Below are 12,866 nucleotides of genomic sequence, written 5' to 3'. Positions count from 1 at the left end.
CCAGACGGATCCCAGATCTGCCCGATGGCGTCTCCTTCGATAACTTTATCAGAGGATTAAAGAAAGGATCATTCAAGTTTGATTTGGTTAAGAAGAGTGTTCGGACTATGGATGAAGTCTTGGACGAGGCTGAAGCATTTATCCATGCAATAGAAATATGCAGTGCGTCCAAGGATGGAAAGGCTGGTTAGGCGACAGATTCCTCAGGGAAGAAAGAGAAGATAGACAGGAGAGCCCCACGGGTAAATGGTACTTGGGCTCTTTCGAAAGAGCATCATACTAATTCTCCTGGACAAAAGAGAGGATGTCCATAGGAAAGAGAATATTTCGAATACAATACAGACCTTCTCACGATCCTGGTGGACGTCGGGACTAGGTTCGATCTTGAACGACCCTTCCCCATGAAATCTCCCGCTGAGAGTCGAGATCCTAAGCTGTATTGTCAGTTCCACGAAGATATAGGGCATGACACCAAGGACTGCAAAAGCTTGAAGAGAGCCCTGGACGGCCTATCCTCCAAGGGGCACCTAAAGAACTACCTGCAAAGGAGTACTCACGACACAGGGAAGAATCAGTACAAGAAAAACAAGTCACATGTCTCGGCTACAGAAGGAAATCGCAGCGAAGGGGGATTTGTAGTCGTCATATCAGGGGGACCAGCCGCTGGAGGACCCACCATGAGGGGACAGAAAGATTATGCCCCCCGTCTAGGTCAGGTAATGTTATCAGGGAAGTCACCGGTGGACCCGTTCCCTCGAATAGAGATATGTGAATTGGATGGTGGACGAGTAGCCACCCCGCATGACGACCCCCTCATGGTCGAGATCAAAATCTCCAACATGAGAGTGAAGCGCATCTTGATAGATACAGGAAGTTCATCTGATATAATGAGCATGGAGTGCCTCAGCCGCCTAGCTCACGATCCTAAAACCATAGAAAGCATACACTACCCTATCATTGGCTTTGGAGGAAGCATCATACATCCAGTAGGCGTCATCACTTGCCGGTTCGGATTGGATCGAGAACGTAAAGATGGACGAAAGATGGGGGTGGATTTCCTAATCGCCAGAGACTTGACAACATACAATGTCATTTTGGGACGTCCCACCCTGAACAAGATTAAGGCAGTGGTCGTCACCCATCTCATGCTCCTGAAGTATGTATGTGACGATGGGGCGATAGGGACTATACATGGAGATCAACAGCAAGCGAGAGACTGCTACCTCACTACTCGTAACCCGTCAGCATGGAGGAAAGACCTGGCCGGGGCTAAAGGCAAAAGGAAATATGAAGAGGAGCCACCCACTGCCAGCGAGAGTATCCCAGTCAAGATAGAGAAAAGTGGCTAAAGAGTAGAATGTCATTAGACTAGTTAGAATACTTTATGTAATATGAGCCTACAAAACGGCCTAGCAATTATGTAAGAGCCCACAAAACGGCCTGTAATGCTTGCCTACAAAACGGCTAGCTTATCTTCGCTACTTAGCGAAATGTTAACTTTATGACAATGTTTCCCTCATCAAAAACTCTGATGAACTTACGGCCCAATAAAGCCACTCAAAATCATATAGCAAACGTAAAAAAGTGAAGTTCCCCCACGATAACGAGCCCCAAGAGGCGGCGTCACGAATGGTCAATTGAACGATGGCCTTAGAACTGGCCTAAATTAATAAAGATGTGAAAGCGCAAACAAGACTCAACCAAGCAGTCATTTAAAATGGACGCCCTCTCCTTTGAAGGCGTCACAAAAGACTAATCGGTTGACGGCCTGAGGAGTGGCCTAGATTAGCGCCCCAAATTAGGCTGATCACCTAAAGCACTGAGGTAACCGTCCACAATTGGACCAGAAAGTATGTTCCTGGAAAGTCAGTATAAAGCTGAAATGGAATAAAAATACAAGTGCACAGGAGGCACAAAATATTCATACATGCGCACAAGGCGCAACAAACCCAAATAAAAATAATGCCCAAGGGCATCAATGTTATTACAAGCGCCTACGGCGCCACAAAAACCAGCATTAAAAATAAAAACAGTCTACGGATGAGGGGCTGTCGAGCTTCCGTCCCGGACGTCCTGATCTTCGGGAGAATTCACCTCCTCTTCTTCCGCGTCCTCATCCTCCCCCTCACTAAAAACCTCGGGAGGATCAAAACCAAGGCGTCGAGCAGCAGAGACGGCCATCTAGTACGAAATCCGGCGTCTAAACCAGGAAAAGTCCTTCCCATCCATCGACTGATCCCAAGCCCGCCGAGCATTCTCCAGAATGGACTTCACCCCAAGCTTGAAAGAACTAGCGGCTTCCCCCGCACAGTTTCAATCTCGTCCTGGGTGGCCTTGAGCTTCTTCTCCAAGGCGTCCACCTTGGTAGAAAAGTTGGTGACACGCTCCGAGACGGCAGAATACCTCGTCTTCAGCGCAGTTAACTTCTCCTCATGCTCCAGCAGCTTCCTTTCATAATCCTGGGCATCCTCCTCAGCCTTCCTCAGCGAAGCCGTCTCCGACCTGATCTGGACATCCGCGTCCTCATTGATCTCTCTAGCCTTTTTCTCAGCATATTTCTCATGATTTTCAATCTGGTCCTTGTGCTTCAACATCTCTCGGTGCATGTCAAAGCGGTAATGCCTACCCTCGGCACAACGGATGAAGAGTTGCCGCAATCCAAAACAGACTTAATTCAGTTACCAAAAAAAATAAAAAATAATTACATCAAGTATGAGGGACTGCATGGCCCCAAAGTACCCTAGGTCAATTCCAGGAAGAGAGTTTATATACTCCTCGGGAATAGCATCGTAGACGGCCGAAAGGATCTTGTCCTTCTCCTCTGAGCTAAACCCGCCAGATAGGGGAATATTCGCCACCTCGGCCCGCCTCATCCGTTTGATGCCTGCTTTAGTCCGTAGATGAACTTCTTAAGCTTGCATACCTTTCCTTGGTTCTTTTGATCGACAAAACCCTCCGGCTGTGTCATGAACACAGTCTCTTCAAGAACACCGTTCAAGAAGGCAGTTTTGACATCCATTTGCCATATTTCATAGTCATGAAAAGCGGCAATCGCAAGGATTATCCGAATAGACTTAAGCATCACGACTGGAGAAAAGGTTTCATCGTAGTCAACGCCGTGAACTTGCCTGTAACCTTTTGCTACCAATCTAGCCTTGTATATGTATACAATTCCATCTTTGTCTTTCTTCAACTTGAAGACCCATTTGCATCTAATAGGTGTGAACCCATCCGGCAAATCAACCGAATCCCAGACTTGATTTTCAGACATGGAGTCTATTTCAGATTGCATGGCCTCTAACCATTTAATGGAGCTTGGGCTCGTCATAGCTTGCTTGTAAGTCAAAGGTTCATCACTATCCAATATGAGAACGTCTAAGTTTTCAGTCAAGAGGATGCCTGTCCATCTGTCCGGCTGAAAAATAGTTCTATTTGACCTACGAGGGGCAACAACGTTTTGAGGAACTACTCCCACTGGCTCTTCTAAAGACCTTGGAGGTTCATCAACTTGAACTGCTTCTAAAGAGTTCTGAGTTCGTTGTTCGTCTCGAATCTCTTCGAGGTCTATTATTCTCCCACTTGTCAATTTGGAAATATGATTTCTTTCCAAAAAGACACCGTCACGAGCAACGAATACCTTGTTGTCTGACTTGTTGTAGAAATAATACCCCATAGTTTCTTTTGGATACCCAACGAAGAAACATTTGTCAGATTTAGGTTGTAGCTTGTCCGAAATTAATCGCTTGACATATTTCGATTGGGCTTAGGGGCCACCGCCGAAGAGGCAGGACGCTTCTTCGTAGCCGACGAGGTGGGCTCCTAAAAATGAAAAGGGTGAAAAAACCAGCATAGACTTTAAAGATTACAGGAATGCGTCCAATTGAATAAAATGTACCTTTGAAGCGTCACCAGAAGCCCCTTCATCAGACTTCTTTGAAGATTCTTTCTTCTTGGCCTCCACGGCCTTGAAGACATCATCAGTATACACCTGGGACAACCAGGTAGGCACGTCCACCAAACCCTTGTATTCTGGGGACAAACGACTCATGGAAGAATCTACACAAACCAAGGGGATCAGTGAAGGATAAGAAAACAAGGTTTTTTTGTGGAAAATAAATGCAATACTACCTCTATGCAAGTAAGGGCAGAGACCAACGGCCGCAAGAAAGCCCATGTTGGTGAACTGATCCACATGGGGAAGCCAACTATTAGGCACCCACGCGTGACTCTTTGCGGACAGCCGAAACATTTTGGCCTGAAATAAAGGCTTTATGAGCCTACATTCCCTTGACAGAAGGCGAGGATAGACGTCAGCCCAAAAGCGAGGCCAGTAATTCCAGCGTGAAAGACGCTCTGAAAGAGGGAGGTCCTCCATTCGGATAATAGACCATTTGGTCCTCCACCTTACCTAGCTAGAGGACTTACCCACTACCGTCTTATAACCCCGCCGGCTATACAGGGTGAACCATCCCTGGGGAGAACGAGAAGAAGGAGCGATGTCTACAAGTCTAACAAAGGAAGGAAAGGAAGGGGGGTGACGTCACTCAACGAACACTTGGCAATATAACCAAAGACATTCGCCCAAGAATTAGGGGTCAGCTTGGCTAGGCCAATGTCACAACCATCTAAAACGTCCATTACAAAAGGGTGCAGAGGAAACCTAAGGCCTAATATGAAGGCGGTCGTATAGACAGCAACCTCTCCCAAAGAAAGACGGTCTACAGTATTAAAGGGACGAGGGCACCTAAAACTAAAGCCACGAGGCAAGAGCAAGAAACGCTCGAAGTCACGTCCTTGCTCCCTTAGGTATCGCAACCATTTCTTGCTGGGGAGGATGTCAGAAGGAAACAAGTCCACATCCTCTTTTCCACGAACCATAGTAGGAAGGTTCTTTGCAAATTCCTCGTCCGAAGAGCTGGAAGAATCATCTTCAAAATCCTCACGAGGGACACGAGGACGGCAGGCCACACTCTTTCTTCTCCTTGAAGAATGTGCCGCCCTGGAACCCCCGTCTCCTGAATGATGGGAGGAGTTAACTCCACACCTATTTCCTTGGGACGGGTTCGAAAAAGGAACCCTGCTGTCCCTCTCTCGTGGTACTCCCCATGCACCTACGTTGGTTGTCTGCTTAATACGAGTCATGCCGTCCTGCATAACGAACAGGACGTCTGAATTAAGAAAAGAGGAAAAAGCAAAAGAACGGGTACGCCAAATAATAGACTGCCACAAGGCTTTACTAGGATGGCCAAAAAGGAAGACAAAGATTCTCCAACATGGATACCCAGAAGCCATACTGAACCCATATCCGCATCCAGACCCAGGGCCCATCTCTTAGGCCCATGACCCCCTTTGATTGGAAGAATCCCTGGTCAAATCATGTCTAAAAGCCCAACATGCAAAGGGCCCAACAGGTCTAATCAGACCTCCTATTATCGGACACATGTCCTAAATCTGGGGAAGCACCCAATCATCAGGCCTGGGTTTCAGGATCAAGTCCCAAGATACCTTAGCACTATAAATAGTGCAGATCCCTAGGTAAAAGGGGCATTCAATTCATTCCCACCAACCTTAAACTATCTTTGCTCTACCTTCTCTCTACAAATTATTTCTCTCTCTAGCCAATACTTACTTAGGCATCAGAGGGAATATTCCTACGAGAATATTCTTGTTTTGCAGGTTGCAGGAAGTTCATGCCAGCGCATACTTGATACCTCCGAGGAACGCGTGACACATCATCACCACAAAAGATCCCACAACAGTTATAGTTAAAATCGCATAGATTCTCTAAAAATCACATAGTACCTCTTTAAATCATAAAATTACTGTATAACTCATATTGTTACTATTTAAAATAGCGAAGCCACTGGTCAAATTCGAGAAGTGAAAACGATATTTCGGCAAAACAAAAACGCTAATTTCTCCAAACAACAAACATTTTCAATTTTAAATAAAAATAGACTTAAAATACTTTAAAAACAACGAACCGAGATGTTATCTCTCAAAATTCTTGCGATGATTTGGAACGAGCGCAAATTCTTCGATTCGGTTTCGGTAATGGCGAACCTCCTTCTTGATCTACTACTTTCTCGTTTCCTCCTCAAGTAGATCCAATTATGAGAATTATATAATAATTACGTAGAAAACCGAACAAAAATGAACAAACCCTAGAAATTTGTAAAAGTCTAAAAAGCATAGAGAGAAAATAAATAGAGAAATAAAATGAATGCATATCTGAAATTTTTGAAAAATAAAAAACGTTTAAAACGTATATAAAAGTAGGTTAGATACAAATCGCATAGAAACTTTATAAATCAGATAGTAACTCTTTAAATTACATAATCACTGTAATACTCATATAGTTAAAATCTTTCATGTGACAGTTACACATGTTGTCCAGCCAAAATTACTTTGTTGCCCTGGTTCATGGACCAGGTTTATAATTGAAAATTCTAAGATAGTCATAATAAAAATCACCATGATAAGGGAATTAATTTGGATCACATAAATTAATTTTATATTACCTTTTTATTATCTAAAAACTAATTAAATAATTTTAGAAAATATCAAAAATCGGTTTTATTTTTTATTTTTGTGTAAATCAAAAATTAATTTCCAAAATAGATAAAAAAATAATTAGTGATAATTAAGAATGGGGTTTTAATAATTTTCTCTCTCCTCTCCTTAACCACCTCGCCGGACCACCATCCTTCACCACCCACCCACCCACCCACACCCGCCGCAGGCCCCTCCCCGTCGCATCCCTTTCCCCGACGCCGATGCAACCCCTTCCCCGACGCCTATGCAATCACCTCCCGTCGCATCCCCTCCTTGTCGCAGCTAGCCCCCCCCCCCGGTCGAAGCCCCCTCCCCCCTTCGCACCGGCCTCCCCCACCTTTTGCGACACAACCTCTCCTAAACCACCTCGTGGTTGGGCATATGCGGCCGGATTCACCGTGAGGAGACGCACGGTGTGTAGGGTTGTTTTGGGCCCAAAATCACAACTTTTTTTTTATAGTTATACAAAATTTAATTAGTACTTAAATAAAACGTGCAATAAATGACATAAAACAAATAATGTCTTGGTGGTTTGTCATCAAGTCCTCTATATTTGACATAAAAGTCTGAGCTTTGAACCCTCACACAATCATATATTTTTTTTGAATTTTTGACCTTTACTCTATTCTATTAAGTAAAAAGAATAAATTTTATGTTAATTTCTTTTATTTTATTTTCATAAAATATTAAACCTTTATATGTCTAATCTTATTTCAAAATGTAGGGGAATACAGTTAAACATAATAACATGTGCGGAACAATCCCCAAAGCCAGGAAACATGTATAAAGCACAGATTAAGCAAACTTACATTCGAAGCGTGTTTTCCACAATAATCTGTCAAAGAACACGAACAAAGAACTCCACTTGTCGTTCCTCTATTGGTTCACCGACACGATCAGATCCGTCTTGATAATCGTATCTTAGACAATTGATCAAGATACTTTACTTTTGGGAAGAACTCACTTTGGAGGCACATAGAGAATTAGGGTTCTCTGTGTCTCTAGGGTTTGAGCAATATGAATTGTGTTTGTGTTGGAAACTAGGTTGTAAGGTTATATCATTAACCTTACTAACCGACCAAGCAAGAAGCAAGGCCGGCTAGCAAGCCATGCGAGCCAAGCAACACGGACACACGCCCGCCTGCCCAGCGACACACTGCAGGCCGAAGCCCACAGCGCGCGCGCCGAGCAGCTGGGCCGTGGGCCTTGCTCGCTCGTCGCTGTTGTTGCGCTATTAAGAACACAAGTTTTGTGAATGAATTTCACATATTGACGTAGTTATTCTCCCAATGCCAATCCGTTCCAAACTTGCTTGCTGCTGCGTGCACGCGCCCAATGGGCTTGCCTTGGCTCGCGAGCTTGCGTGCTCGTTGGGCCTTGCACGCTTACGTGCTTGGCTCGACGGGCCGGCAACTCCGATGCCCTTCGTATTCGCGATTTAATATATTTCCGATATATTATTTATCGTTTCGTATACAAAGAATCACCGTCGTACGATGCGATTTATTCGTGCCGCCCAGCTTACGAATATTCGCGATACGATATACGATTCCGACAAAGGTCGTATCGTATAATACGTTTCCAACTAATTCCGGAAAAGCTATTAAATGAATTTCCGGTTCATTTAATTCGGTGATCTGTTACGTGTCATTGGTGTGACCTTGTAGGTTCAGTCAAGAGTAAGTTGTGAGTTCAATATCCATTAGAACTCACTGATCGGAAACAGAGCTCCAGCTAGCTGTTCAGATCACTTGATCTCACTGAATTAATTGTTCGCAATTAATCTGAACCTTGATATTAGACTTAATGCACCTTGGGTGAAGGACATATTTCCTTCAATCTCCCACTTGTCATTCAGACAAGTGTGCATCCACATTCCTTTATCGCTTAGTGTTACTTACTGAACATAAGGTAAGATCCAAGCCATCCTTATTAGGTCCAGAAGTGTTTCTCGGATTACAGAGTTCAACTGTCAAACTTTTGCAGAAGGTTAAGCCTAACCATTCTGAGCACGGCCATGCATTTTACAGTATCTAACTCTCCGAGAGGCCTTGTTACACAACAACACCATATCCTATCAAATATAGGAGGACAATCCATTCTTGCAATCTATGAACACCCACTTTGATTCATAGTACACCCAATAACTGCTTTTATAGCCTCCTTTTACGGTGCGACGCTTAGCTAGTATCAAAGCGAACTAATTCTCAAACGAGCAGACATAATCGCTCATGTTCTGAGGAACGGTTTCTAATCACCATTAATGAGAACTACCTATGACATGACTTTAATCTCTTAAAGCGTTCTCATGGTCAATCCGATACAAGATCCAATAAGTATCTATGCAAAAGATTCTGACATCCAGTCACTCTAGTTCAAGAAACAGAACTAAGTAATCTACTTGCAATCTATTCTTCATTAGTCATTGGTCGTCCACCTTTCAATGACCTGGATTAGGGATCCTTTGTGACTTCAAAATTCAAGTTCACTTATGGGTGTTTCTTTGTCAAAGAATCCATCTTGACATCCCATTTGAATGATTTGAATCACATGGACTTATCATCTAATTCTAAACCACAATTAAATGAATATGAAATAATTAAATTTCATAAATATGAAATGGTTAAACCAATTGTTTTAAACATAGATCTAACAGATGTTCTAAAACAATACTTAGAAAATCAAAGCTATTCTCCAACATGCTTGATTCCCATGGTTGCTACATGTGCGCTGTGTTTCACTTGTGGCAACGGTTTAGTCAATGGATCCGCGACGTTGTCGTCAGTTCCAACCTTGCAAATCTCGATTTCCTTTCTTTCAACGATCTCTCAAAGTATGTGAAATCGCCGCAGTACGTGCTTGGACTTCTGGTGGCTCCTAGGCTCCTTTGCATGGGCAATACAAAGCCACTGGTCCTTTAATGGAGGGGACAACACCAAGTTCTTCGATGAACTTCCGAATCCAAACAGCTTCCTTTGCTGCTTCTGAGGCAGCAATGTACTCGACTTCAGTTGTAGAATCCGCAATAGTGCTTTGCTTAGCACTTTTTCCAGCTTACTGCTCCGCCGTTGAGGCAGAACACAAACCCAGACTGTGATCTGAAATCATCTATGTCGGTTTGAAAGCTTGCGTCCGTATAGCCCTTAACAATCAACTCATCTGTACCACCATAAACCAGAAACTGATCCTTAGTCCTTTTCAGGTACTTTAGGATGTTCTTGGCATCAGTCCAATGCGCCTCACCTGGTTCTGACTGGTACCTGCTCGTTGCACTGAGTGCGAACGAAACATCCGGCCTTGTACAAGTCATAGCATACATGATGGATCCAATAGCCGAAGCATATGGAATTCCACTCATCTTTCTATGCTCATCAGATGTTTTGGGACACTGATTCTTGCTTAGATATACGCCATGTGACATAGGTAGATGGCCTCTCTTGGCTTCCATCATATTGAACCTACCTAGCACTTTGTCAATGTAAGTGCTTTGGCTTAGTCCAATCATCCTCTTAGATCTATCCCTATAGATCTTGATGCCCAATATGTACTGTGTCTCTCCTAATTCCTTCATTGAGAAACACTTCCCGAGCCAAGTCTTTACAGACTCCAACATAGGAATGTCGTTTCCAATAAGCAGTATGTCGTCAACATACAAGACTAGGAATGAAATTTTACTCCCACTGACCTTCTTGTATACACAAGATTCGTCCTGATTCTTGATGAAGCCAAACTTATTGATTGCTTCATCAAATCGTTTATTCCAACTCCTTGATGCCTGCTTTAGTCCGTAGATGGACTTCTTAAGCTTGCATACCTTTCCTTGGTTCTTTTGATCGACAAAACCCTCCAGCTGTGTCATGAACACAGTCTCTTCAAGAACACCGTTCAAGAAGGCAGTTTTGACATCCATTTGCCATATTTCATAGTCATGAAAAGCGGCAATCGCAATGATTATCTGAATAGACTTAAGCATCGCGACTGGAGAAAAGGTTTCATCGTAGTCAACGCCGTGAACTTGCCTGTAACCTTTTGCAACCAATCTAGCCTTGTATATGTATACAATTCCATCTTTGTCTTTCTTCAACTTGAAGACCCATTTGCATCCGATTGGTGTGAACCCATCCGGCAAATCAACCAAATCCCAGACTTGATTTTCAGACATGGAGTCTATTTCAGATTGCATGGCCTCTAACCATTTAATGGAGCTTGGGCTCGTCATAGCTTGCTTGTAAGTCAAAGGTTCATCACTATCCAATATGAGAACGTCTAAGTTTTCAGTCAAGAGGATGCTTGTCCATCTGTCCGGCTGAAAAATAGTTCTATTTGACCTACGAGGGGCAACAACGTTTTGAGGAACTACTCCCACTGGCTCTTCTAAAGACCTTGGAAGTTCATCAACTTGAACTGCTTCTAAAGAGTTCTGAGTTCGTTGTTCGTCTCGAATCTCTTCGAGGTCTATTATTCCCCCACTTGTCAATTTGGAAATATGATTTCTTTCCAAAAAGACACCGTCACGAGCAACTAATACCTTGTTGTCTGACTTGTTGTAGAAATGATACCCCATAGTTTCTTTTGGATACCCAACGAAGAAACATTTGTCAGATTTAGGTTGTAGCTTGTCCGAAATTAATCGCTTGACATATTTCGATTGGGCTTAGGGGCCAGCGCTGAAGAGGCAGGACGCTTCTTCGTAGCCGACGAGGTGGGCTCCTAAAATGAAAAGGGTGAAAAAACCAGCATAGACTTTAAAGATTACAGGAATGCGTCCAATTGAATAAAATGTACCTTTGAAGCGTCACCTGAAGCCCCTTCATCAGACTTCTTTGAAGATTCTTTCTTCTTGGCCTCCACGGCCTTGAAGACGTCATCAGTATACACCTGGGACAACCAGGTAGGCACGTCCACCAAACCCTTGTATTATGGGGACAAACGACTCATGGAAGAATCTACACAAACCAAGGGGATCAGTGAAGGATAAGAAAACAAGGTTTTTTTGTGGAAAATAAATGCAATACTACCTCTATGCAAGTAAGGGTAGAGACCAACGGCCGCAAGAAAGCCCATGTTGGTGAACTGACCCACATGGGGAAGCCAACTATTAGGCACCCACGCGTGACTCTTTGCGGACAGCCGAAACATTTTGGCCTGAAATAAAGGCTTTATGAGCCTACATTCCCTTGACAGAAGGCGAGGATAGACGTCAGCCCAAAAGCGAGGCCAGTAATTCCAGCGTGAAAGACGCTCTGAAAGAGGGAGGTCCTCCATTCGGATAATAGACCATTTGGTCCTCCACCTTACCTAGCTAGAGGACTTACCCACTATCGTCTTATAACCCCTCCGGCTATACAGGGTGAACCATCCCTGGGGAGAACGAGAAGAAGGAGCGATGTCTACAAGTCTAACAAAGGAAGGAAAGGAAGGGAGGTGACGTCACTCAACGCACACTTGGAAATATAACCAAAGACATTCGCCCAAGAATTAGGGGTCAGCTTGGCTAGGCCAATGTCACAACCATCTAAAACGTCCATTACAAAAGGGTGCAGAGGAAACCTAAGGCCTAATATGAAGGCGGTCGTATAGACAGCAACCTCACCCAAAGAAAGACGGTCTACAGTATTAAAGGGACGAGGGCACCTAAAACTAAAGCCACGAGGCAAGAGCAAGAAACGCTCGAAGTCACGTCCTTGCTCCCTTAGGTATCGCAACCATTTCTTGCTGGGGAGGATGTCAGAAGGAAACAAGTCCACATCCTCTTTTCCACGAACCATAGTAGGAAGGTTCTTTGCAAACTCCTCGTCCGAAGAGCTGGAAGAATCATCTTCAAAATCCTCACGAGGGACACGAGGACGGCAGGCCACACTCTTTCTTCTCCTTGAAGAACGTGCTGCCCTGGAACCTCCGTCTCCTGAATGATGGGAGGAGTTAACTCCACCCCTATTTCCTTGGGACGGGTTCGAAAAAGGAACCCTGCTGTCCCTCTCTCGTGGTACTCCCCATGCACCTACATTGGTTGTCTGCTTAATAAGAGTCATGCCGTCCTGTATAACGAACAGGACGTCTGACTTAAGAAAAGAGGAAAAGGCAAAAGAATGGGTATACCGTTAGATACAAGAGAAATGGCAACTGATAGGACGCCTCCCCAAGAAATAAAAGCATCAAAAAAGTAAAAATTTCAGATACATGCAGAAACAGGAAACTAACAAAAACGCTTACCAATAAGTGATCAAACTGCTGAATTGGTCAGACAAGTTGTCCGAACTCCAAGAACAACGAACGAAAAATCCAAGAACACTAAACACAAACACAAGAAG

At 43.9% G+C, this 12,866-nt stretch overlaps 1 protein-coding gene across 1 annotated transcript; it reads left to right on the top strand.

Moving 5' to 3' along the window:
* The first annotated feature begins 401 nt into the window (after positions 1 to 401).
* Positions 402 to 1,349, top strand: LOC130469999 (uncharacterized). The gene has a single exon (XM_056839551.1). It carries the CDS (start codon positions 402 to 404, stop codon positions 1,347 to 1,349), a length of 948 nt encoding a protein of 315 aa, XP_056695529.1.
* The last annotated feature ends 11,517 nt before the right edge of the window (positions 1,350 to 12,866 follow it).

The sequence above is a fragment of the Spinacia oleracea genome, chromosome 3 (genome assembly GCF_020520425.1).
Source record: "Spinacia oleracea cultivar Varoflay chromosome 3, BTI_SOV_V1, whole genome shotgun sequence".
NCBI classification, from domain to species: domain Eukaryota; kingdom Viridiplantae; phylum Streptophyta; class Magnoliopsida; order Caryophyllales; family Amaranthaceae; genus Spinacia; species Spinacia oleracea.
Note: the sequence above shows the minus strand (reverse complement) of the source record. Positions and strands in the feature narration are given on the sequence as shown.